This window comes from Podarcis liolepis (assembly GCF_965112155.1).
Source record: "Podarcis liolepis genome assembly, chromosome: 1".
Taxonomy (NCBI): domain Eukaryota; kingdom Metazoa; phylum Chordata; class Lepidosauria; order Squamata; family Lacertidae; genus Podarcis; species Podarcis liolepis.
In genome coordinates, this window is record NC_139554.1 from 42528728 (window position 1) to 42554806 (window position 26079).

At 43.3% G+C, this 26079-nt stretch overlaps 1 protein-coding gene across 1 annotated transcript; it reads left to right on the forward strand.

Moving 5' to 3' along the window:
- The first annotated feature begins 232 nt into the window (after window positions 1–232).
- IVD (isovaleryl-CoA dehydrogenase) lies at window positions 233–21238 on the forward strand. The gene is made up of 12 exons (XM_083509282.1): window positions 233–403; window positions 3509–3598; window positions 6828–6879; window positions 7460–7629; window positions 9938–10031; window positions 11186–11322; window positions 12010–12106; window positions 14704–14797; window positions 15900–15981; window positions 17389–17493; window positions 18108–18180; window positions 18510–21238. Exons 1-12 carry the CDS (start codon window positions 260–262, stop codon window positions 18641–18643), a joined length of 1272 nt encoding a protein of 423 aa, XP_083365408.1. The 5' UTR covers window positions 233–259; the 3' UTR covers window positions 18644–21238.
- Window positions 21239–26079: the final 4841 nt, after the last annotated feature.

The following is a 26079-nucleotide window of genomic DNA, read 5'->3' on the forward strand; positions in this document are numbered from 1 at the left end:
TTTCCACCGCAGCCGCACACCGGAAAAAGTACTTTTGAGATTTCACATCAAAAGGGTTGTGGGGCAGCGCGGGAGCGAAGGCGCCGCCCGCCGCGGGGCCACCCGAAGCCTTGGCTTTCCTCGCAGCGATTGGCTCTTGTTTCTCCCTCCCACCTCTCTCATTGGGCAACCAGTCCCCACCCGCTAGCGCTGGTTGGTAGAGAAGGCCTCGGGGCGGAGCCAGGATCCACGGGCCTGGCGAGTCGCACAAGGAACCGAGATGGCGGCGGCGGCGGCACTGAGGCGAGGGGTGGCTGGCTGGGCCCGGCGCCGCTTCTTGGGAGGACTGTGGCAGGCGCGGCGAGGCTGCGCCGGAGCTCCGCTGGATGATACGGTTAATGGGCTGAGCGAGGAGCAGCAGCAGGTACAGCGGCGGAGCCCTTGCTGGGCTGAAGGTCGCTCGCCCGGAGCCTTTCTCTCCGCGACGCCCCCTCTGCGCCTGCTCCGTCCAGACCCCGCGCAGGAGTCGCGCTTCAGAGCCGCGCTCCTGTTGGCCTCGAAGGGTCCCGCCCCGTCAGGTGCTGGCGCAGGGCCTTCTCCTGCGAAAGGCCAGTTCTCAATAACAGGGCTTTGCTCTGGACCATGTGGAGCAGTGGTCGGAAAGACGCGAGCGCCTCTGAGCGCCTGCAGAGTGCCCACTTCACCCCTCTCCTCGCCATTGGGTTATCGTGTCCTCAAATTTCTAAGACGGTGGAGGACGACTTCCGAGTTTGAAAGGGCAACTTGTAGGCAGCCCTGATCCCATCTTCTTCCCAGCGCAGCAACTAACTTTCTACTATTTTACAGGGCTGCCCTTTATAAGTTCCACTGCTGCAAGTCGGCCTGGACGTCTTTTATTCTAAATGAAAGGGTCCCTGTGTGAGATCTCATGTTGATGTGGACACAGATTTGCACCCTTAGCACAGCAGTTAATTCGGAGTAGCTGCCCTTTCTCATTTACAGTCACCATTGCAGATTAATGTTCCGCTCCTAAGTGATAAGATCACTCTTTTAATGGCCAGACGAAGTGTAGTGAATTGGTTTTCTTTCTCTTACAAAAATGCAGCTGTGGAGGCTGTGATCGAGCTTTTCTCCTCTTCTGGGTTTCCTATTAAAACAATTGCTTCCCACACACCCTTTCTCTCCTGCCCCCCCAAACTTTGGTTAAGGGGGTGACAGCTAACAACCAACAGCAATAACAAAGCCACCAGATAGGAAGGAGTCAACACCCCCCCACACACCTTGTGACAGTCCTCTGCGTTAGATTGCAGATTCATTTGTACATGAAATACCTTTGGGTGGCAGTCACATGTAGTTTAGTTCAAAAGTTAGGGGGTATATGTTTGTTCAGCTCTATCTGGAGAAACCTCTTAAAGCTACTAGATTCCAAAATGGCTCAGGTAACTAGATTTTCTTCTAGGATGGTGTAAGCCAGATAGCTCTCCCAAGTTTTTTCAAAATAAAAAAAATCCTTCCAGTAGCACCTTAAAGACCAACTAAGTTGCTACTGGAAGGAATTTAAGGTGCTACTGGAAGGAATTTTTTTATTTTGACTATGGCAGACCAACACGGCTACCTATCTGTAACAAGTTTTTTCAGTCAGGGAATAAGATAACAGTGCTTACCAGCATTCTATCAGTAATTTTCCATATAAAGGGGGATATTTCCACTATCCCTATCCTTTCTAAAGCACCAAAGAATAAATAAAAGTGCCTCTAAGGGTGCGTGTCAGTTTCCACCAGTTCATTTTCTTCCTTTATGTCTCCTTGAAAGAGTGTGCTGCTAGCCTTGGAAAAGGTGTTTTCTAAATCTTAGTCAGCGACTGGTAGCTGCTTACGGTCCTCGTGACACAATGGCACAAAGTCAAGGGAGGGAGTGTCTAAATTTCAGTTAGGCTCTTGCAGCACTGCTCTCTTCAGATGCAATTCTAAGTATGATTTCTTGGCAACTTAAATTGTACTGGAACCAGTAGGATTTCCAAGTAAATGCATTGTCTGAGTTATTTCTATCCTGCCTTTCATGGCAAGCTCCCACAAGGCAGTTTGCAATGACTTTTAAAACCAGTACAATAAATAATATAGATCGAAAGCAGCATCTGATACAAATACATAAGGACTCGGCAATGAAATGAATAAAAGGTTTGTGAGGGGGAACATTTAGGGTCTGTTTTGAAGGCCTGCAGAAGTGAGCCAGACTTGAGTTCGTGGGGGAGGGAATTCCACAGATGTGTTTTAGGATCAGGTGGGTTGTCTCTTATCTTCTGGGATTACTGCTCAGTTGTAGAACGTACGTTTTATGTGAGTGCAGAGTGCCATCTGTGATTTGGGTTGCCTGTGCTGGAATTACCTCTGCTGGAAACCCTGGAGGGCCACTACCAGTTCAGAGAGGCAGGTTTGGAGAAGATACATAGCTGATGTGATTTAGTATATACTAGCTCCACTGTAATCCTTATAGTATACGGTGTGTGTAGCAGTGATGTAGCGAAACCTTTTATAGCTTATCAAGCAGTGATTTGGCTGTAAACCTCTCATGCTGCGTCCATCCATTTTAGTGCAGTTTGTTTCTCCTGTAAAAAGTGGGGCTAATGATACTTGATCATACAGGTTTTTAAGTGAGTTTTTTAAAAAGGAAGTCTTGATTATCCCCAAATGATAGTTTCTTATTATGTACTTACTAAAGCACCTCTTCCAATAGTAGCATTACAGAGCAAGTCCCAACTCCCACATCAGTTAAGAAGAGGCTGAAATGTTCCTCTGTTAGCGGGCACTATTATATTTGCAGAAGGCTCTATGAATGTAAATCTCCCCTCAGTGGAAGACCTCAAAACAGAGTGTTTCAGGGCCAGTGACAGCCAAGGCCTTCTGCTTCTGAGGCTTCTCTATATTCCTGAGAGACCCCAGGATCCCATCCATCAGTTTGGCTCAGTCAGCAGTCTTGGGCCATGTATTGCATGCAGCATTCTTTAGAATGGCTCTGTGGGTTTTGATTTGGTTTTGCTGGCTTTGGGACTTTGAAATGTCACATTGCTTGCTTAGTCGAACATCACTTTTTTCGGTGTTGGCATGCTTCATAGATAGGCCCAAGGGTAGTTGGGAATTAGTGTGAACTTTCTTCTACCCATCCACACTCCCAAGTTCTTTTGGTATATTTTACCATAAAATATTTTAACCAGAGCCAACAAACGTCTTCATGTTACTAGGTAGGGGATAACTGTTTAAAAACCAGATTAAACCTATTTTGAAATATCAAGGGATATACATTGTAGACCAGACAGAAAATGCTTTGTCAGTAACTTCACAGGTTTCAGCTGCCACCATAGTTAGCGCTAAATAGTTTTATTGACAGTAAGTGGGAATTTAATAGAATATTCTATTCCGGGCTTCAGATCTCTAAAGAAAAACAGATAGGGAACCTTTTTGATAGCATTCAAAGGAAGGAATTTGGCAATTGTGATTTATAATGTGCACTTTTACATTTTCATTTCTAACAGCTTCGGCAAACTATGTTCAAATTCTGTCAGGAGCACTTGGCTCCAAAGGCCCAAGAAATTGATCAGCAGAATGAATTTGAAGGCATGAGGGTAAGTGCTTCAGTACTGTGAACCTACTTATTATATAACATGACTTCGGGAGATGCATGAATATAATTTAAAGGATGCAAATATGAAGGGTTTGAGAAAGTTACAAAATGCCTACCCATTAGAAAGAATAAACAACTAAATCCATGAGGGAAAAGGACATGTATGCCATTCAGCAAGAATGAATAAAATATACATGTTTGGTATTGTTTCTGTCTTATTTTTCAAAGTTTTCCATCTCCTTTACCTGAAAGAGTGTGTAGCCTCTCCTGAACATATAAATCTTTTCATGGAACCTTCTTCAGGTTGTAAAGAGTTAACTGTTCCAGACGCTGGGTTTCTAGAATATGGGATTTAACAGATTCCCTCTTGCGTTAATTGTTAATGAGCTAGAGATATTTTTATGGGACTTCCTGCTTCTCACTGTTTTTATAAGCCCTGTAGTACTTGGAAAGTTCATGTGTACTAGAAATTTTATACCTGCTGTGTTTCACAGAGAATTACTTTAAAATGTTTGCAATAGCCTTTTATGGAATCAATTTTTGAGTGCTGTGGGACCTTGCAATTGAATTATATGGTGTCCTTCACCAGGATAGCTTGGAAAGGTAACCAGTTCTCAGAAGTACAGAAAGTAAACAAAATGACTACAGTTATTGGCAATTGTACTATTTCTAGAAGGTCAATCATGCAAAATAACCATTACCAGTAAGTTACTTTGTAAATAAGCCCACAAAGCCCAGGAGGGGAATTGTAATGGCCCGTTGGAGTCTGGAAAATGGCTCTGCCCACTTTCTGGCAGCCCACTTGCCTTCTAGGCTGGGCACAGAGAAGGGACAGGTGTCCTTTCTATCCTCTAACATAATTATGTAACTTCTCCTAGAGAAAGAAACTTGAAAAGCATAGATTAAAAGGTGACACTCCAGAAATCAAGGCTATCCGTCCTGACAATGTTCCAGGCCCAGAGAGCAGCTGTGCTGCAGTAAGGCGTTCGTCTAGAAAACCACTTGAGGACTACTGGAGTGTCAACGTATATAAGGCAGGGGAAGTCAGTTCCCCTTCTCCATGTGCCTCCATCTTCCCAGGGCAGCTGGGACATTTATGAGACATAAATTCCTTCTTTGCCTTGTATATACAAGCAAAAGCCGTCCAATGAGTCCCTCCAAAGGGAAGGGCAGTAACTCAGCGGTAGAGCACATGTTTTCATGCAGGAGCTCTTGGTTTCAATCCCTGGTGCCTCCCGCTAAGCTTCAGCTGCTAAAACATCCAAGGTATCAGGCTCAGGGCAAAGCTTTACCTGTGATCTTGTATAGCTGCTGCCAGTCAGAGTAGACATTATTTGGCTGGATGGACCAACAGCAGCTTTGTGCGAAGTTCAGTTGGGCATATCCCACACTACCAAAAGACCTGTCCTTCGCTGTTTCAGATTCTGGCTGGACAGGCAGAACTAGGGGGAAATCATTGTGAGTTGTGCAGGAGGAAGAAACTCTTCCTGGATTCGAGCTGATGTGACAAGAGGAGTGTCAAATACTGAGAGATCCCAGAAGCTGTTCTAAAAACAAAGTGTTCTGGTTTCTGAGCTGATTTCCTGATTATAAGTGGCTGGCTCCTAATTTGAAATGGTTTGGCTTAATAGTGCTATGGTTCCCTGTCACCCTACCAGTGAGAAAAACCTGCTGGTGATTGGCAACCTGTCACATTTTTCAGTGTGTCAGGAATGTCTTGGGAAGATGAAGCATCACTGCAGAAGAGATAGGGGCTCAGCGGACAGTATGTCAGTTCTAGGAGATGAAGACTGCTATTTAATTGGTTTTTCCCACATCAGAATAGTGACTCATAAGCAAAGGTTGATCTAAATGGTGATGTGCATGTAGAGCTACGCTAAGTTGGGGGGAACAGTGCTGGTTTTATTGGACTGTAGGGACATCTGCTTGGAGCGAGATGAACTAAAAAGAGTGTTTATCATTTTTTTTGAACTCTTGCTCCTATACAAAATTACTATGCTTCTCCAAACCTGAGCCACCTCTTCAGCCAACAATTGCACCAAATCCTTCGTTCTAGCAGCCACAACTCTGCAGTTCAATGCTGTACAAGTAAGGATGTGTGGATTGATTCAACACTGACATTAAAAGAAGATTATAATAGGGCAACACAAGATTCCTTTCTAAAACCAGTTAGCTAACCAGGGAAGGAAGCAGGAGGAGAAACCTGTTTTGGTCCAAAGTTCGCAGATGTTTTGGTTTCTACAGTTACACCATCTCTGGTTATCTGTGTTGTACAGTAAGCCCACAACTTATGTCCATTTAACTTGGTGTACATTCAGCTTTATGCATATGGGAGGGAATTTTAAAGCGGGCAGGGTTTCTGGGAAAACGTTGTTGGCAATCCCAGCTGCCCTGTTTAGGGAAGTTTATAGTGTTTGATTTTTTATCATGTTTTTCCTATTCTGTTGGGAGTCGCCCAGAGTGGCTGGGGAAACCCAGCCAGATGGGCGAGGAATAAATAATAAAACTATTATTACTATTGAACCCAATGGGTTTTGACTATATGAAATTTTGGCTTTAGGTGTAATCCATGGAACATAACTCCCACATAGGTTGTGAGCTTACTGTATAATCCAGTCCCTTCATTTCTCCTCCTGTGTCTTGTGTGCCCCATCCCACAGAGACTTTTATAGCAGATATGTGACACATGTTTTGACTACCTGGGATCACCTTGTGGAAAATAATGTGTATAGACTCCTTTGATCTTGGTGAGCTAATGATTGTCTGCAAAATGATGGCAGAGTGCTTGTTTTGAGCTTGCACCAGAAATGCTATCAGGTTGGGTTGCAGAAGAGCCACATGTCTGGAGCCATGTACATTGATGGTGCTATATAAATGCTTATAATGTTCATCACATTCGTGTAATGCAAGTTCATGTGTTAACTTATTTAGGATTATAGAGTGCATCATTCTGATGGCTCTAGCTGGGCAGCAGCATGGAAGAAGTTGTTTAATTTTTTTAGTATTTCTTAATTTTTATGGAACAAATCTTTAGTGGATGTGAAGTATTCAAGGTGGCTGTGACCTGCTGTTTCACAACAGGTTCCATGACAACCATTATTTTGCCCAGCTTTTTGCTTCTGTGGGAAAATTAAAATGATAAATTCAGGGAGATGATGAAAAAAAAAACCTGGTTCCTGGTCTTGTGAAAGGTCAGGGTCTCTCTAACAGCTTTGCTCCGCTCTTTGTAGGCATTCTGGAGGAAGCTGGGTGATCTAGGTGTTCTAGGAATAACTGCTCCAGGTGAGTGTGTAGCTAGCCCTGCCTTCCTCATTCTGACGAAATATGGTATATTTAAGTAGGAAATGCTGCAGTTAGTAATGTCTGTGAATGAATAATTGGAGAGCAAGGGCTTGAGGGAAAAACAGACCTGATTAGCTCAACGGCAATTTGTCAAAGGCCAAGGCTGCTGAGGTCTAAAAGGATACCTTATGAATGACATGTCTTCTATATGGATATTGCCTTTGTTTGGAAATAATGTGTACTTTTGTTACATGTGACAAACATACGTGCCTATGATGGAGCATGCACACACGGGGAGCCCTAGTTGGTGGATGTTGCGTGCGCCCCTAGGAGTTAGTCATATGAAATATCTCCCACCATTTCCTAAAGTTGTAACTGTGTAATTCATTCATTACTGCCTGCTCTCTTTGTTGTTTGCTTCCCTCTGACTTCACTACTGCCCCACCTCCTGACGGTATGTGCATATATGCCTGCCAGTTTGGGCAGAAGGAGGCCTATGGCGTTCTGTATCTTAACTGTGTCACAAGGCTCTTCGACTGTGGTCTAGGTAAGTCTATAATTTTTTTCTTCTCCTTACCAGCTGAATATGGTGGCTCTGCAATGGGATACCTGGACCACGTGTTGGTGATGGAAGAGATTTCTCGGGCTTCCGCAGCTGTTGGGCTGAGCTACGGCGCCCACTCTAACCTTTGCATCAATCAGATGGTGAGGAACGGCAACGAAGCACAGAAAGAGAAGTACTTGCCCAAGGTATGTGGAATCGTGGAGTCTGATGTATCCAGGGAACCAGAAGCATGCTGGGTAACAACTTCAATTACAGAACATGTTTCTTAGTGCAAAGAAAAATAATGCTCCAGAATTGGACACTTTGCCCCCATCGTTTTATTTAAAATTTAATTTTATATTTCCAAGCATTTATTTATTATTAAATTTCTAGTTTGCCGTTCCTCCCAAAGGCACCTGGGGTGGCAGATATAAAAAAAAAGATTAAATAATATAGTTAAATTTAAGAAAACATATAAAAAACCCATCTAAAACATTATTAATGAAAAGTCATTTTTTTAAAAAACCTGAACTCAATATCTTTTTTTAAAAAAATCTTCTGTTTTGTTGCTACAAGTAAAAGCCACAGATCTTTGAGAGAAAAGACTATTGGTTTGAAATCCAAATGTGCAATGAAAGCTTAAGTACATTTACTCCAGAGCAAGTTCCACTGAGTTACATCGGACATATTTAGAATTGCATTTTGTTGAACCAGACTGGCATCCACCTCCCACCTTCGGCTTGGAAGGTGCAAGCTGGAAAAGTCTGCATTCTTGGCTTTGGTATCCCTCTGCCTTTTTCAGAATTTAGTTTAGAATAGTTAACACACACTATTAAGTAGAGGCAGGAATGGCATCTGGATTTCCATAAGGTTGATTAACACATGCAAGTTGATCACTTGGTGGATGATCTGTCACAGAGCAAACGTGAATGTTTCATATTCATAAACTTGTCAAACATCATGCTTTTCAGTGGAGTCGCTTCACATACCCAGCTCTGAGTCATCACTATTCGAAACTGCCTTATGTGTTTCATCAGGAGCAGGGGAAGCTGTTGTCATATCTGTCATATAGCACCAGACGCACTTTGGCCCCCTGTAGTGAGTCCTAATTTGTTTCTAAAAATTCAAAACTTGAGACTGGTCCGACATGCTCTGTACACAAGGGTATTTACCAGCTTGTCCTTTGCTGCCATGGATGGTCTGTGGCTAGTTTTGGGAAGAAGAGGAAGCACTCGAAAGTCATGGAATGCTTCTGCTGACAGAAAACAGGTTGAAGGAGGCCCTGACAGCATCATCCTCTGTTATGCCCTTAAGAAGAAACCAAAACTTCAAGGCTACCTCAATCTCTCCGTACTGTTTGGCACACAAGAACACTCCCTGCCCCCCATGATCAATTTCCAGTGCAATAGTAAAAGCACTAAAAACAGCACAGCACTATTAAAAGCCCTTTCCTTAAGAGCAGTCAGTTCCCAAAGGCCTGCTGGAATAAACAGTCTTCACCTGCCAGAGGATGTGTATAAGAAGACTGTGATGACTAGGAAATGTAGGGTTTTCCAACTGTTGTTCTTTTATAGTCTACAGGGGCCACATGAAACAGGGTTTTTATTTAGTTGGGGGTGAATTACGATGGAACCCGATTTTGCCCTTTTTGATTTTATAAATACATTTCTTTTTCTTAATCTACTACCGTCACCCAAATGAATGAACAGTTTCCACTTCTATATCTAATAAACAACCTTTGCCCATCTGAGCGTAGGATGAAACTTGTGCAGTTTGAATCTCAGTAACACTTGTACTCAGCATCCCATTATATATTTGAAATCATAAATCATTATTAGTAGAGGGGTGTTGCGGTTGGCCATTCATAGCAAAGTGATTGGCTATGAAATCTATTTCACGTGTAAACCAAAGAAGTTTGAAAGGGAATAGACTGTGTGTGGGGAGAGGTGGACAGGAGGAAATTGATGGGGGGGGGAGGCAGCAGCTGTTGTGCCAGAGGGTGGCGTAAGGGAGCCCAAAAGGAGGGTCACCACCTGCTATTCCATTGCAAGGGTCAAAGACTTTAGTTTATTGCCTACCATTCTGGCATCTCATCCCATTCCCCTGATTTATTCCAAACACTGGAGATTCTTGTTCTTTGTGAATTGCCCTTTTTCCATGTGTCTTCAAACCATCTATCCCGTCCAATCATCCATTTTCAAAGGACAGCACAGGATAGGGAATTAAGAGGGACATCTATATCCCCTAGCACAGTTTGCTTGGCACTCTCTCTTACTTAAGGAATCCAACTAAAACTAGGTTTTTGTTTGCCACGTCCTCGTGAAACTGCAATTTTTGTGCCAGTTCTTAAATAGTAGACCTCATTGGAGAATTCTGCCAAAGGTAGTGTCCCCACCATAGCATGAAAAAACTTTCAGGTTTATTGTGATCTGTTTTTTTTTTAAGGCAAGAGTGGGAACGACTGCAGGAAAACAATTCATTTTGTATCTTTCTTGTCACCTCTCGTCCCTTCAGTTGATCAGCGGGGAGCATATTGGAGCACTAGCAATGAGTGAATCCAATGCTGGTTCTGACGTTGTCTCTATGAAGCTGAGGGCAGACAGAAAAGGTAAATGCCACCGATTTGGAATTTGTCACCTGCAGTGGCCTTTGGAGATTGCTGTTTAAGAATTTCTGATCCTCTATGCATTTTGTTTTGCCCATTCATTGCCAACACAAGTCTGTGTGTGTCTTTGCATCCTCCCAAACATAATAGCCAGTGTGGTCTAATGGCTGGAGTGTCTGACGACCTCGGAGACCAAGGTTCAAAACCCCGCATGGCCATGACGCTCACTGGGTGACCTTGGGCCAGTGGCTCCCTAACCTGTGTCACAGGGTTGTGTGGGGATTAAGTGAGGAGAGGAAGAACCGTGTCCACCACCTTATGCTCCCTGGAGAAAAAGATGGGATATAAAATGTGATAAATAAATAAATAGCAGGAAATGGAAAGGTGCAAGATGGGCATGAGCAGGCCAGAGGTTCCACACCCCAATTTCAGCTTCATTGGGATTGCTAAAAGGCAGGAGTGAAGAAGACAAATTTCTGGTTTCCAGAGGTCCCATGGCCTTAAAATAGAGATTAAGTGGTATTAGGTACAAGAGCTGGGGACGAAACTGTGTATGTAGAAGCCGGGTTGAGAGACAAAAACTCCAAAGTTAAGGGAGTGTGTGATGTAAATTACACTATTCAAGATACACTGGCCTGTAGGCCAGGCATCCTGTTGTGAATATTTTGAGAATCAATATATATTTTAGCATGTATTTATTTACGAAAATTTATTATATAGTGCTTGATACTAGTAAAACCCCTAAGTAATTTACAAGAAATATTTAAAATTATCAATAAAAAACAGTTAAAAGCAATTTGAAACATTTAGAAATAATTAAAAATTGATATTCAAAAAGCATCAAATTGCATCAGCATCTGCAAGTCTGGACAGCCTTGCCTAAACAAAAATGTTTTAAGCAGGGGGGCAATTCTAGCCCTACTTTTCAAGAGAGCTGGCTGGTTATAGAAGAAGCCAGCTATAAAACTGAGCTGTGTAGCGCCTGTATTATTTTTTTGCAGTAGAAGATGCAGCTCTGCAAGTTTTTCTTCTTCTTGATATGCCAGACCTAGGAATGGAGGAAATCAGATTTCCAGAAATCGAGAAGAATTACTTGTGGAATGTCAAGCTGTCATGTGGGTCTTAACAGAATTTTCTGCTTGTTTCATCCTTTCTAGGAGATTATTTTGTTTTGAACGGGAACAAATTTTGGATTACCAATGGTCCAGATGCTGATGTCCTAATTGTTTATGCTAAAACAGATCCAAGTGCTGTTCCAGCTTCTCAAGGGATAACAGCATTCATTGTGGAGAAGGTAGGTTTATGGGACAGTGATGCTCCCTCTTTTTATCCCCAAGGAAGATACTTTCCAGGTGGTGTCTGGTCACTCTGGTGTGAGATTTCTTGATGGGGGGGGGTCACACTTTCGTTCCTACCCCTTGACTTGCACATCAGAATGAATTCAAAATTCTTCCCTGCTGAATGAATCTACAATGGTTGCTGAAGTAAGCTGTAGGCAGGTGATAGTACTTGTTGTTCAGAAGTTTGCCGTGCTGCTCTGTGGCACATGGAACAGAGCCAGGGAATCTGTTCTGATGTCCCCTGAAAGTTCTGGACAAATGCCACATTTGGGTCCCTGTGAGGAGAGGATTCTCCTGGGCCAGCTCTACAGGTGGTAAAGTTGGACATCTGGCCCGAGACCAGAACCAGCAAAGGACCTGCCATCCAGTGCTCCACTTTGAGAAGAAGACATGGGGGTTCAGGTCTGCCTGGAAACAACAGAGTTCACTCTGATTGGGGTGTTCTTCCCCTAATATCTGAAGTTCTTGACTTGATGATGAAGGATATAAACTTGGGATTATCTGTAGGCACTTTCATGTTTCAAATATTTTAATCCTCTCCCTGCTTATCCTCTGAATTGTCATGCAGTGTGCCATCATTCGAATGACCTCTTTATAAAAAAATTGATTTTTCCAGTAGTTTTTCCTCCCCTTTTCTTCAGGGTACACCTGGTTTCAGCACCGCACAAAAGCTTGATAAACTGGGAATGAGAGGGTCAAATACCTGTGAATTGGTCTTTGAGGACTGCAAGATTCCTGGTGAGTGATACTGAAGTGGCACTGCCTCCCTCAACCCATGGCAACTCTTTCCTTACTTATATTTTTCTAGTCACTGCAATGTTCAAATATGTGTACAATGAAAAGTTAGAAAAAATAAAACCCAGCATGAAAAGCATATGTTATTAAATAGTTCAAGCAAGTAATATATAAAAGCATCATCAAATCTACTTGGCTCATCATTAGTTTTGTTTTGCAATATTAATCTTATCAAGCTTGTCTAGAAATGAAGGTCTTAATGGTCGCTTGAAGGGGGCAAGCTTGTGGACCTGCTGTACACTTCTGGAAAGTGGACCAAGACTGAAGGTGATATTACTGCAAGGCCATCAGTTGAAAGAATAGCCAGGATAGGCTACCACATTTACATTCGCTGTGGCTGATTTCTGTCCTGTGGGAAAAGCCAAGATTTCTTCCTTGGTTCCCTTTGTGTGGTGGCAAGTTCTTCTCCAACCACCCTCAATTTGCAGATGTTACTGAGAAGCTCCAGGACTGAGAGCCAGTGTGGTGTAGTGGTTAAGAGCGGTAGTCTCGTAATCTGGGGAACCGGGTTCGTGTCTCCGCTCCTCCACATGCAGCTGCTGGGTGACCTTGGGCCAGTCACACTTCTCTGAAGTCTCTCAGCCCCACTCACCTCACAGAGTGTTTGTTGTGGGGGAGGAAGGGAAAGGAGAATGTTAGCTGCTTTGAGACTCCTTAAAGGGAGTGAAAGGCGGGATATCAAATCCAAATCCAAACTGATTGCTTGCCCCCTCTTTCCCAAGGACACACTTCTCAGAAACACCAATTAAATGGCTGCTGGGCTGCCATTTTTCCTTACAGTCTGCTTCCGATCCTTCCAGTGTGCTCTCGTGGCCACAGGCTCCCTCTCCTCAGCGGAAGAGATTAGTAGCAGTACCAAAGAACGCGTGTTCTTTTTGAGACTCCCTCTGATCTCCCAGGACCACTTCAATCGTTGCTCAGTGTCGAGCCTGCTTCAGTAGATTCCTGCATCTCCAGCGCAACATTTCCCTTAGATCAGAGTGTGCTTTTGAGTGTTTGCCACCCGCTCTGCTGTATTAGCGTGCGGGTTTGTCATTGGCACTCCACCAAGTGTTGCGCAGGTTCCTTTGATGGTGAGTGCTGCCCCACGGAGTCCCACTCTTAGGTTCACACAGCAATGGTCAGGAGCGGATTTGGAAAGCTCATCTTGTATTTTGCCCGAGGCATAATTGTTGAAGGTACGTTCAGGGAATTCAGATGCAGCTCTTTCCTTTTTTTGTTTTTTGTATTTCACAAGGAGTTACTTCATGCAGTTTCTCTGTTCAGCAGCATTACTCATGCTATTTGCCAACTGTTTTGTTGTTGTTGTTGTTGTTTTAAAATTTTAATTCTGTGCTCCCACCCATGAGCCCCATGCTTCCTTCCTCGGTCCCTGCAGATTGGGAGGAGAAATCCAAATTCATCAATTAAGATCGGTATGTGGTATGGAGTAACACCACTGATTCAGGCACCATTTGGAGTGCAGAAATTGATACAGTACTGGCCTCATGTTCATGGGATGCCAGCACATGCAGGAAACAACACTGGCTTAGTGTTATGTCTGAACCAGCGATCCTGTTTTGCTCCCTACAAACCATGATCTCAAGCTAAGGTTTGTACTTGGCTCACTGATCATGAGTTGTTGGAGCAAAACGAATCACAGTTTGGATATAATGCCAATTCTGGAATCATGATTTCCTTCTTGTGAAGGAGGAGCAAACTGATGAAGTGTCCAGCGCTTTTATGGTAAACCATTAACTATGGCTCCCCATAATGTGTGAACAGGGTGAAAAAGTTGGCTTAAGTCAACTGAATGCATATGTATGCCAAATTTTGTAATACATATACATTGGTGCCTTGCAAGACGAAATTAATCCGTTCCGCGAGTCTCTTCGTCTAGCGGTTTTTTCGTCTTGCGAAGCAACCCTATTAGCGCTATTAGCGGTTTAGCGGCTATTAAAGGCTTAGCGGCTTAGCGGCTAAAAGGCTATTAGCGGCTTAGCGGCTTAGAAAAAGGGGGGGGGAATCGCAAGACTCGCAAGACTTTTTTGTTTTGCAAAGCAAGCCCATAGGGAAATTCGTCTTGCGAAGCGCATCGAAAAACGGAAAACCCTTTCGTCTAGCGGGTTTTTCGTCTTGCGAGGCATTCGTCTTGCGGGGCACCACTGTATATGTTAGTCTAGAACTCATGAGTCTCCTGTCTGTAGCAGGCACTTGGAATCATGCTGCGTTCAGCACTGATCATCTACAGATTAAAACAAGTTCCCATTGAAGCTAATTCATGCATAATTTGATCTGTCCCTTAGTAACGATGCCAAGACGTAGGCCATAAGCACACTTTGCTGTTTTGTGCAAGGTACATGAGCAACTGAGATCGTGTTGCTGCTTTCTATTTTTTTATGTTGCTTGAAAATAAAAAGTGATGTTTGAGTGTAAGGTGTAACCGTGTTTGTGCTAATACGTATACCTGTGCATACTCCCATGTGAGCACACATACAAGGAACACACTATCTAGGATTGTGTAGGTTTGCCAGGAATCAGCTTTCCCTTTCTCCTCACAGCTGCAAATGTCTTGGGGCAACTGAGTAAAGGAGTCTATGTGTTGATGAGTGGCTTGGATCTGGAGAGGCTTGTGTTGTCTGGCGGACCCCTGGGGTAAATATGTATTTATTTTATTACTCGAGTGACATAGCTTGTTGTGCTTCATTGGTTCTATTAATACATGGAATCACCACCACTTTAATGGCTGGAGGGGGAATGCTCCTCTTTTTGTGAACTAGTGACCTCACACAACTGCTGTGCTACAGTACACCTTGAAAACAGCTGTGGTAATTGTGCAAATCCCATCAGCTATGTGGATAGTCTCCTGTGTAGACACGGCAGATATTTTGCTCTCTAGTGAGAGGGCCTGCCCTTCTCCCTGAATGTAGAGATGCCATGGGATTCTCCCTGACGTGAAACTCTTGCCTTTGGGAATCCTTGAAAAGCAGCGAGGCCTTGGCTAGGTCTTAAGGCCAGCCAGAGTTTGTGGACCCTGGGTTAATACTATTGCCAACTACAGAGTAGAATGCCCTGTGGCATATTTTTGCCCCTTTTATTTTCAATATTCAACCTGATGGAGACTTTTGATTAAAACTGAAAGCTTCCCCCCTTCTTTGTGGCTTCTTGGTGTGTTCTAATAACAGTAGGATTACAGGCCTTGGATCACAGAGGACTCTGTCCTTTTGGCCATTACTACCTACTACATGGACCAGCGGCAGCTTTTGAGGATCTCAAGCAGAGAGGCCTTCCCCATCACCTGCTACCTGGTCTCCATGGTGACCCTATTAACTGGGGTTGCCAGTGATCTAATATAAGATTTTCTGAATAGATTAGTGCCACCACTAAACTGGTCCCTAACCTACTATGCCTTCTGCATTTATTTAATTATTTTTAGTGGACAAACAGAGCTACATGCATTTGTTAAAATTTACAGGTTTCTCTATGGCAGGAGTTGTTATCCTGTCCTATCCAACCATCCATCTATCCAGCTAAACATACCCATGTGGGTATTGCAACATCTCATTTGTGACTTTTTTCAGTTTATCTGTAGGCTACTTTTTATTGCTATTCCTGCTTTTGCAGCTCCTTTAGTTTTTTGGTTTTATGGATTGTATTTTGATGATGATGTTTTGATGTTTTTGTTGACTCTCTATAAGCCATCTTTTCAAAGGCAGGATGGAAATCTTTAAAATCTGCATGCCTCTTTCCCTTGCAGGATCATGCAGGCTGTCCTGGACCATGCACTCCCATATTTACATGTGAGGGAAGCTTTTGGACAGAAAATTGGACATTTTCAGGTGAGAGCCGTAAGAGGGTTGCCAGTGAACTTTTAGAGCCTGCTTCCTTTTACAGTTGGATAAAGCTGGTTTTGGATCCATCTCTCTTCCTCAGATAAATATTTCCACCTAAAGCTGTGATGCTGTTTCCTAACAAGCAGTTCTGAAGCTAACCATTTCCCCCAAGTTCCTTTTTAGTTGCTGGCTGATTTTAAAGTAACACTGAAATGTCTCCTATTGCTAGAACCTCATGATAATGGGCATTCAGAAATTTAGGACTTAGGAAAAATCCAGGGTTTGGTTTCAATTTGCTGATTATGGCAGCTGATGTTAGCTTTGAATAATCAGGTAATTATTTCAACTTTAGTTGGATTTGGAATTGCAGTGTGCACTACTGGATGCTTGTCTTTTTAGTGGTCAACCAAACTCTCTTTTTTAAATATATAGGCAAGTATGTTTAAGTCTGGGTTTTTTAAAAATAGGATCCAGGTTGCTGCTGTCCAAATGCTAAATGTATGCAGCAAGCCCGCAATTTATGTGCATTTAACTTGTGCACATTCAGCTTTATGCATGTGGCAAAATAAAAAAATAGATAAATAAAGGGGAGGAGGAAATGACTGGCAATCCCACTTGCCATTGAACCTAATGTGTTTTGACCACAGTGGTACCTCTGGTTACAAACCTAATTCGTTCCAGCGGTCCGTTTTTAACCTGAGATACTGCTTTAGTTAATGGGGTCTCCCACTGCCGCCGCGCAATTTCTGTTCTCATCCTGAGATAAAGTTCTTAACCCAAGGTACTAGTTCCAGGTTAGCGGAGTCTGTAACCCGAAGTGTTTGTTACCTGAGGTGTTTGTAACCCGAGGTACAGTGGTGCCTCGCAAGACGAAAAGAATCTGTTCTGTGATTCTCTTCGTCTAGCGGTTTTTTTGTCTTGCGAAGCAAGCCCATTGACGGATTAGAGGATTAGCGCTTTTAGCGGCTTTTAGCGGCTTATCAGCTTATCGGATCAGGTGATAAGCGGCTTAGCGGCTTAGAAAAAAGGGGGGGAGGAAAAAAAACCACAGGAACTCGCAAGACATTTTCGTCTTGCGAAGCAAGCCCATAGGAGATTTGTTTTGCAAAGCACCTCCAAAACGGAAAACCCTTTCGTCTAGCGAGTTTTCCGTCTTGCGAGGCATTCGTCTTGCGGGGCACCACTGTACCACTTTATACATAACTTTGACTTTCGGCACTATTCCCGGAACATAACCCCTATGTAAGTTGCGGGCTTCCTGTAACTTTTAACTTAATGATTTTTATTGATTTCTTTTATGTGTATATACTTGTTGCCATCTTAATTGTTTTTATACTAAGGATAGCAGCAAGGGGTGATAAAAATTGTGAAAATAAATCCAAATATCTCTCTCTCTCCTTATGCTCTGATTAGCTCATGCAGGGTAAAATGGCTGATATGTACACACGGCTGATGGCTTGTCGACAGTATGTGTACAATGTCGCAAAGGCCTGTGATCGAGGACACTGCAATGCAAAGGTGAGCTCATGGGTGCTTGCAACATTTCTTTTTGACCCTTCTGTATTTTGTGTAAGCAGGAGGGGTGAAGAATCAATAGTGTAAGAGACTTAAGTCCACAGCAGAAAATATATGATGTTTTGAATACACTCTTAAAGGAGAAGAATACTTCCTTGCCCACCTGGCAATGGCTTTCCTTTTGCGTATAGATGCAGCATGAGAAATTGATGTGGTACTAGAATATTGTGCCACTTGCTTTTGCCACTAATATCATAGCTTTCATGTGCTCATGATGACAACCTAATAGGATGGACAACGGAAGTGCTGTCTCTTATCTTAAATTCCATGTGTACCTAAACTCAGTGTAGCATGAAGCCATGAATGTTATGGTTTCTGTTGCAATTCGCAGGTGGGTGGGGGTAATCAGAGCTTAAGGGATGCATAACAGTGCCCTCATCTTGGAAGAAAAGGTGGGTACTTGTTGGTAACCATGGTGCGAATTCGAAATCTGGTTTAGCTAGAAAGACGGCTGGTTTAGACAATTCTGCCAGTCGCTTGTGGGGGGTTGGGGCCAGAAGAGCTGAACATCTATCTTGGAAGCTCTTGATTGAAAATGATCTTATCTGCCCCACCAGGACTGTGCAGGAGTGATTCTCTACTCTGCAGAATGTGCTACACAGGTCGCTCTGGATGGAATTCAGTGTCTGGGTAAGATCACAGATGTGCATGTGGTTGTCCCACCAAAAGGCAGTCTGACCTAGCAGGCAGTTGCGCAATTTCATGCCATCTTCTTGTTACCCTGGTTTAATCATGGAATTGGGAGCAATTATTACTAATATTAATAACTTTATTATTTGTACCCCACCCGACTGGGTTGCCCCAGCCGCTCTGGGCTAACAAGTGATTTCCATTTCAGTGATTTCCATTTTGGCCAAATTCAGCATTCATCATCCCACAAGCTGCTGCCCCCAAGACCCAGTCTGCATCCAAGAGCTCTGTCTCTTGTTAGACTTTAAGGCTGCCTTCTTGTGTTGCAGGTGGAAACGGCTACATCAATGACTACCCCATGGGTCGCTTTCTGCGCGATGCCAAACTGTATGAAATAGGCGCAGGAACCAGTGAGGTGCGGAGAATCATCATAGGCCGGTCGTTTAACGCTGCCTTTAAGTAGCACTGTCGTTCGAGGAGAATCACACTTCAAACCGAGAGGCCTTTTATTTCTAAGACTGTAAAGCGCACAAGCATTTTTCCGCTCCCGCTACCAGAATGACCACCTCCACTTATCTCTCGACCTTCTGTTCTCAATGCAAACCCAACTAGATTCCCTAAGAACATGCGATTGCATTACAATTACAGTGGAATACAGTAGGAAGCTCAAGTGGAATATGTGGGTATCTGCCAACATGGCTTGCTTAGAAAGGGAGAAAATTTGTACACTTTTAAAAAGATTATCAGTTTTGTGAACTATTGAAGTAGATTTTTCTGTCTCCAGAACGCGGTGTTTTTAGTGAATGGGATTAGCAGCATGGTGTTCTGTTGCATCACACCTCCAGAATGCTAGCTTACTTTATGGGGTTCTTTTGCATTTCATGGGATCAGCCACCCAAGCAGCATTAAGGCTGCTGCTGAAACATTGGTAACATGGGAGGCATGCATTTTTTGTTTGTTCCTATCCTCTCTTGCTGCTTACTGAGGTATATTAATACCCTGCGAAGCCTTCATTCATTTGATGGACTGCCACCTCATGCTTGATTCATGCGGTGATGTCACCATCTATCATTCTGGAAGCAGTTAAAATGTCAAAACACTACAATGTGCCGGCCGAGAGTGAATTGGGGAGGAGGCGGAGGAGGCAACTTGACTGGGGAATGTTAGGTGCTTTTGCAAAGCTTCCCCTTGGTGAACATGGCTGCAGGTACACTTTGCTCTGCCTACTAGAGGAAACAAAAGCTCAGCTGATGGATAAGACGGGGTGGGATCTAGTGGTGCTTTACACACCATCATATGGGGACTGAAGGGTTTTTGTTTTGTTTTTTTACTGGATAGTAAACAGCGCGACACAATTTCCAAAGATCTTAAAGTCCAGGCAAAAACAGAAGTTGGCTAGGATTTAAAATGGTTGTTGGTGGCTGGATTATTGTCTTCCATTGATTTCTCTCTCTGGGCAGTACCTTACCATGAATGTTTAGAATGATCCTGTACTGTCCACATAAAGGATGGAAAGGGAGGCAGTATAATGAAAACCAGCAGCTTCCAGCACTTGGGCTCTATTCATCTTAGACTAGTTCATGAAGGGATTGGCATGGCTTGAACGTAACGGAGAACCAGTATGCTAGAACACACAAGGTTTATGTTGTTAAGCTGGTCTTAATAATTCAGTCTTCCTCATATAATGCATTAAATTTTCTAACGAGAGGGGATCCTTTCACTGCAAGCAGATGCCCTTGCATAAGTCAGACTTCCTTTTATTTTCCAGTTTTATATACCACTTTTCACCCAAGTGATTTTGAAGTGGGTCCCATAGGTTCTTATGTGCCAAAAACAGCGACCAGGACCAGGCACTGTGGGCCATGTCTGTGAGACAGAAAACATCAACCCCACAAACATCTAAAGCTCAAATAAATTGTGGAAACCCTTCAGATCTGATGGGGTCATGGGGAATCTGGATTAGTAATTGGTAACCCGGTCAACTTTTTTCAGACCCAGGACACATCTTTAAATCCCATATGCACAACGTATGATTGACTTAAAAGCTTTTACTATTTATGTACAACTTTCCCATTTCTTCTTAATAAACTTTTTTTAAAAGGAGGTGGTGACAGCACTTGATGGTTGAACTGGACCTTGAAGGTGGAAATCATGACAATCTCCTTGACCATTCAGAATGAGATGCTCTTTTGGGAATAGCCCTGGAGCATAGCATATTTGGTCTTCAGTGTTATTTAAGTCTCACAGAGTCTCTGAGGACACCAGCTTTCATTTTAAAAGATAAGTAGTGGGATGGGCAAAAGTTGGCAGCATTGCACACAGTCAAACAAATTGCCCATCTCTCAGCATACATGCTCCATAAAAATTCATAGAATCTTTGCAACTTTCAATCACATTAGATTCTGCAGCCTTCTGCCTCGTTTTCAGAAAGTATCTGTTAAAGGGCAGTTATTGGAAGAGAGACACAGAAACAGGAAGTGTTTCTAAAGTGCAGGGGAACGTTGCTTTTTACCCATTTTGAAATCTGAATTGAAGCAGGATTGTTTATACATCATCAAATGGGGTAGCAGGTCACAGCTTTATCACCCAACTTTGTCCAAAGCTCCATTGAAGTGAATGTAAGAGTTGAATAATACAAAGGAACGGACTCGGGAGGTTGTAGACTCTCCTTCACTGGATGTTTTTAAGCAGAGGGTGGATGGCCATCTGTCATGGATGCTTTCGTTGAGATTCCTGTATTGCAGGTGGTTGGACTAGATGACCCTTGGGGTCCTTTCCAAGTCTACAGTTCTGCGATCCTTAACACTCTGACTTCTAAATTTGTTGCCTGGCCCTTGGGCGAGCTTCTTCACAGAAGTGTTAAGATGGAATCCGTAATTCTTCTGGGAGATTGCTAATAAAACTCTGGATGTATCCATAAGTCAATGTGATTGAATGTATTGAGTGGTTTATTCAAAGGGTTCTTTCCAATGTAATGTGAAACATGGAGAAATTGCTGACTAACGGATGGCTTTGCTGAATGCATTAATGTTGATTAAACTATTGCAGTACAAACGAATATATGCCCCCTATTCATGTATCAGCTATTAGCATGCTCTAGTATGCCCAGCAGGAGGCAGGTAGAAACTTCATGTGCTTCTTAGCATTAAATCACCACAACTGTGAAGCAAACCTCTCCCAACCAGTACATCCTGTATGGGTGAAACTGGTGTGTATGTTGGGGAGGGGTTCACTTTTTTAGCTGCAGTACTCCTTCCTTCACAACACATTGGGCAGATACAGGGACCTTTGACCACAGGGGAGTCATAACCAGCAGCAGGCATTATATAAGGCCAAACTACCCAAACATGTCTTTCCACTGTTGCATTATGTAGATTAGTGGCCATTTTGCTAATCCTATTGTTGCCAGATGCACTGCTTTTCACAAGATGCACCTTCATAATTACTGTGTTGGGAGGATGGGGCCACAGGGAGTTGACAAGAGAATGCCAACCTTATTTAATGTTTTTAGATTTATGGCTGGACTGGTGCAAGAACCTGCCGTTAGGCCTTGGGCCTGGATTCGAACGCTTGCTGCAGCAGGGAGGGGTAATTTGCAAAATTCTCTCTCTGTAAAAAGGGATTACCTTTCTCATAACTGGGGGCCTAGTTTGTAATCTAAATTACCAGGATCTTTAACTTAATTGTGTAGGAGCCAGATGTACCACCAGCTTTAATTGTGAATTTTTTGCCCTGTTACACTTTGCAGGCAGCCCTGAGGCCCCATAGGCTGGCAGCACTTCCAAGCAGTTTCTGATGATTCTCATTATTGCAAGTACAGTGGTACCTCGGGTTATAGACGCTTCAGGTTACGCAATTTCGGGTTGCGCACTGCTCCGAACCCAGAAGTACCGGAACGGGTTACTTCTGGGTTTCTGTGTTCACGCATGTGCAGAAACACTAAGTCACACTTTGTGCATGCGCAATGCGGCACTGCGGGTTGTGAATGTGCCTCCTGCACGGATCACATTCCCAACCCGAGTTTCCACTGTACAGCATGAGACTCTTAATATCAGGGTCTGGGGTTCGAGTCCCACGTTGGGCAAAAGATTCCTGCCTTGCAGGGGGTTGGACTAGAAGACCCTCGTGGTCCCTTCCAACACTACAATTCTATATGACTGAGAATTTTTCACCAACTTACCAGCAGATTGGTGGTCACCGTTTCCCCCTGAGGCTTGCTCCATGCAACTTGTATTAAACCGAATGTGTGTGTACTATGCAGGCAGTGGCAGCCCAAGCCCATTGAGACAGGTAGGGCAGAAGGTAAAGAGGACAACAGTAGATGGAGCCAGATGCAGTGGCTGGCAGAGCCAACTAATTCAGCTGGACAGCTGAGGGGCAGGTAATAGCTCTCCTTTCCCTACTCCCTGCCCTTGTTGCAGGATCACGCTTGCTCTCGGGGGCATCAGTGTGCCTCCTGCACCCTGCGGCTCACTGACAATGGCCGGCGCTACCCCTTTCTGAGGAATTGCTGTGCTGAAAGATTAGGAAGAGGGCTTCACTTCAGCATAAAGGAGCTAACAGCTGTGAAGAGAAGACAAAAACATCCTTGAGCGAAGCAGACAATATTGTGCGGGGTGGAAAGAGGAGTGGGGATTACCGTTAGCAGAGCTGCGATCTCTCTTTCTTGCACCTGCTGCTTGCTGAAAGGCTAATGCTGGGGCCCAGTTGTCAGCCGCAATGAAAAAGCCTCTAGTCCAAGAAAAAGGCAGGCAGGCAGGCCATCCACACAGGCAGGGCCAAGAGCAGAGGGGAGGGAGAGGAAATGCAACATGTGGAGGCAAGAGGCTGGCGGGCGAGGTGCCCGATTGCCTCAAATCTCCATCCGCACTTAAGCACCAGGTAGGCGGAACATTGCTGCAATGGGATAGGTGTAGCAAGAGGCAGGCGGTGGAGATTGGCAGATTGCACTCAGATTTGCAGGCGAGGTGCTGCTTAACCCAAACTTAATGGTAGAAAAATAAAGCTTCAGTGGCTAAGGGACTCTGGGTACCTACAAATGGGTTTATATTGTGGGATCGGCGCTTCTCCTGTAGGCATGGGTTTTTCTATATTTGCACGACTTCGCCGTGGCATCAAAATGACAGCCTGCATTTTCCCCATTTAATCCCTTTCCAGGAAAAATCCCGTAAATTAAACTCCATTTGCGTTCTCTCGACAGGTCGTTTTCAATATTAAGTCCCCAACTGGAAGCATGAATCAGGATGTTTCTAGTTCAGATCCTTCCTCAGGCATAAACTTGCTAGCAAAAGTACAGGTAATCATGTGGGTCCATTGACAGGCAGGAATTAAAATGCCACACAGTACGGGAAACACCTCCAATGGAGCCGAATCAAATGTCACAGAGTAGGGAGTCCGTCTCTCTCTGCCTCACCTTGTCTGCCAAAATGGAGTAATACAGAAGTACTGCATCATTCCATATTGCCTTATGGCTAGGATGTTTTAAGGATTACAAGAAAATGCAAGGGAAGGTGTTTGAACGGAAGTGCTATACAAATGTGAAGATGACAATTTAGTAATTCCATTTCATCGTTCAGGTGTGATGCCAAAGTTGTTGACTGTAAGATGAATGAGGTTATTTCTGTTAGTCCCATGGCTGTGTATCATTGCAAAGAACTAGGTTCTGAAAGTCAGGCCTCAAAAGTATTGCTGCTTTTATTATGAGTTGTATTGAAATGATTGTTATGAAGTCCTTGTTCATTATGTTGTAAGGTTCCCCGTGGTCATTTTTGTGAATGGTGGTATATAAATATCCTAGTAAATGTTTTTTAAATGACATTTTCAAAAATGCACATTGTACTCCTAGAATCAATTAATGCAGCAGCCACAATCAGAGTGGACAACTTTATGTTAAAAATGAAGGATCTTTCTGATGCAATCCAGTTGCTGAGAATGTTCATTGTTATGTACATCTCATCTACATATTTATATTCTCTGCTTGAGGTGGCTTATAGAACACCTGAAAAGAAGCTCATTTTGATGTATTTCATAATAGTTTATACACTAAAGCTATCCATGAAAATCCCAATTTCAAGGTTCACTGCTAATAAAACTACATTTCCTTTCACTGTTAATAAATTTAGGACAAGCAGATTGTCTGTTTCTGCAAATTCCCACTTGGTTTCCATTAATCCTCTTTAGGGGGGGAATTATTAATATCTACAGTAGGACAATGCATTTTCTGCAGCACCATGAAAAACATGTACAAGGAACCAAGATTAATTGGGTTAGTGTGTTTGTCAACTCATAATTTCATTTACAAACATAAGCATGCACTTGCTCCTCCCCCCACCCCTCCTGAAATTATGGCTATGTACACAACACCAATTTAAAATCCAGCCAGGTTGTTCTGTTTCTCAATTCAGATCAAAGCTGGTTTGGGTAGATATGAATAAAGATGCCGTATTTCATAAGAAACAAGGTAGATAAAAGTATATGGATTGTACCTTAAGATAATGTGTGCACCACTTCCTAAGCGAGCAGTATGAGCACACTGGACCCAGATCAAACGAGACTATGTGCACAGCCTATATTGCTATATAATTGTGTATCCTCTGTGAAGATCAGTGGGCGTTTAAAGTAGCTTATAAAAGGTAATCTATGATCATTAGTGAGTTGTTGACCTGGGATTATTGCAGTACAAAGTGATACCGGTAATTTTAAATAGCATTCTCTCATCAACATTAAAGAATTTGGAATTAGCAAGTGAGATCTGCAATAAAGTGTTGCAGAGTACAGTATCTTCACCTCCTTGCAAAATTGCTCTTGTCCAGGATGACAGGACAGAATAATCCTCTCCTGCAAAATATTCCATCTCACCTTCTCAATTTTCAATTTCCCCCAACACTTTAATGTTATGTGGCTACTAAACACGTTTATTCTTCAGTGGACTGGTTTTTTTACTCTCTTAGAAGGGTTTGGTAAAGACTTTTTGTACTTCTGCAAATATTGGAGTTCCCTGAGCTGCTGCCCCCTGCTTGTTTCTTGGTGGTCCCATTTTGGCTATACATCCCTCACTACCCAATCAGTTGGCTTTCATACCGGTGGTCCATAACCTTTCCCAGTCTTCAAACATAATGCTGTACCCAATGTCTTGAGCCCATTTTATCATGGCTGATTTAACTGTCTCATCCTGAGTGTTCCATTTAAGCAGCAAGTTATACATTCTCAATAATACCTTGGTCTTTGGTTCTAACAGCTCTGTCTCAAGTTTCGATTTTTCCACCTGGAATCCTGTTTTTTTATCCAACTTGAAAACCTCATTAATTTGGGCATAATGAAACCAATCTTGCACCTTATCCTTTAATTTTTCATAGCTCTGCAACCTCCAATTATCTCCAATATTTTCTATTATTTCCCAATATTTCGGCCAACCGGACTCCATATTGGGTTTTTTCCGAGCCTTGGCCTCCACTGGTGATAACCACCTCGGGGTCTTGCTTTCAAGTACATCTGCAGAACCTTTTTGAGGCAGGGCTTGAACACACACTCCATTCCTATTTTGATGGGGTGTTTTTTGTTGGGGGTTTTTTTTTTTTTTAAAAAAAACCACCTTAGGAGAATAGTATATGAATGGCAGTGCCAGCCACCAACCTAGATGGCTTTAAAAGAGGATTAGGCAAATTCATTGGAGGAGAGGGCTATTGATGGCTGCTAGCCATGATGGCAATGCTCTGCCTCCACCGTTGGAGACAGCAATGCTTCTGAACACCAGTTGCTGGAAATTACAGGAGGGGGAAGTGCTCTTGTGTCTGAGTCCTGCTTGGCAACCTGAGATTCATCAAAGCAATTACTTTCAAAAAGGCTCCAAGCTAGTGCACCCAGCACTCCCAGTTCAACCTACACACACATTGCTGGGGG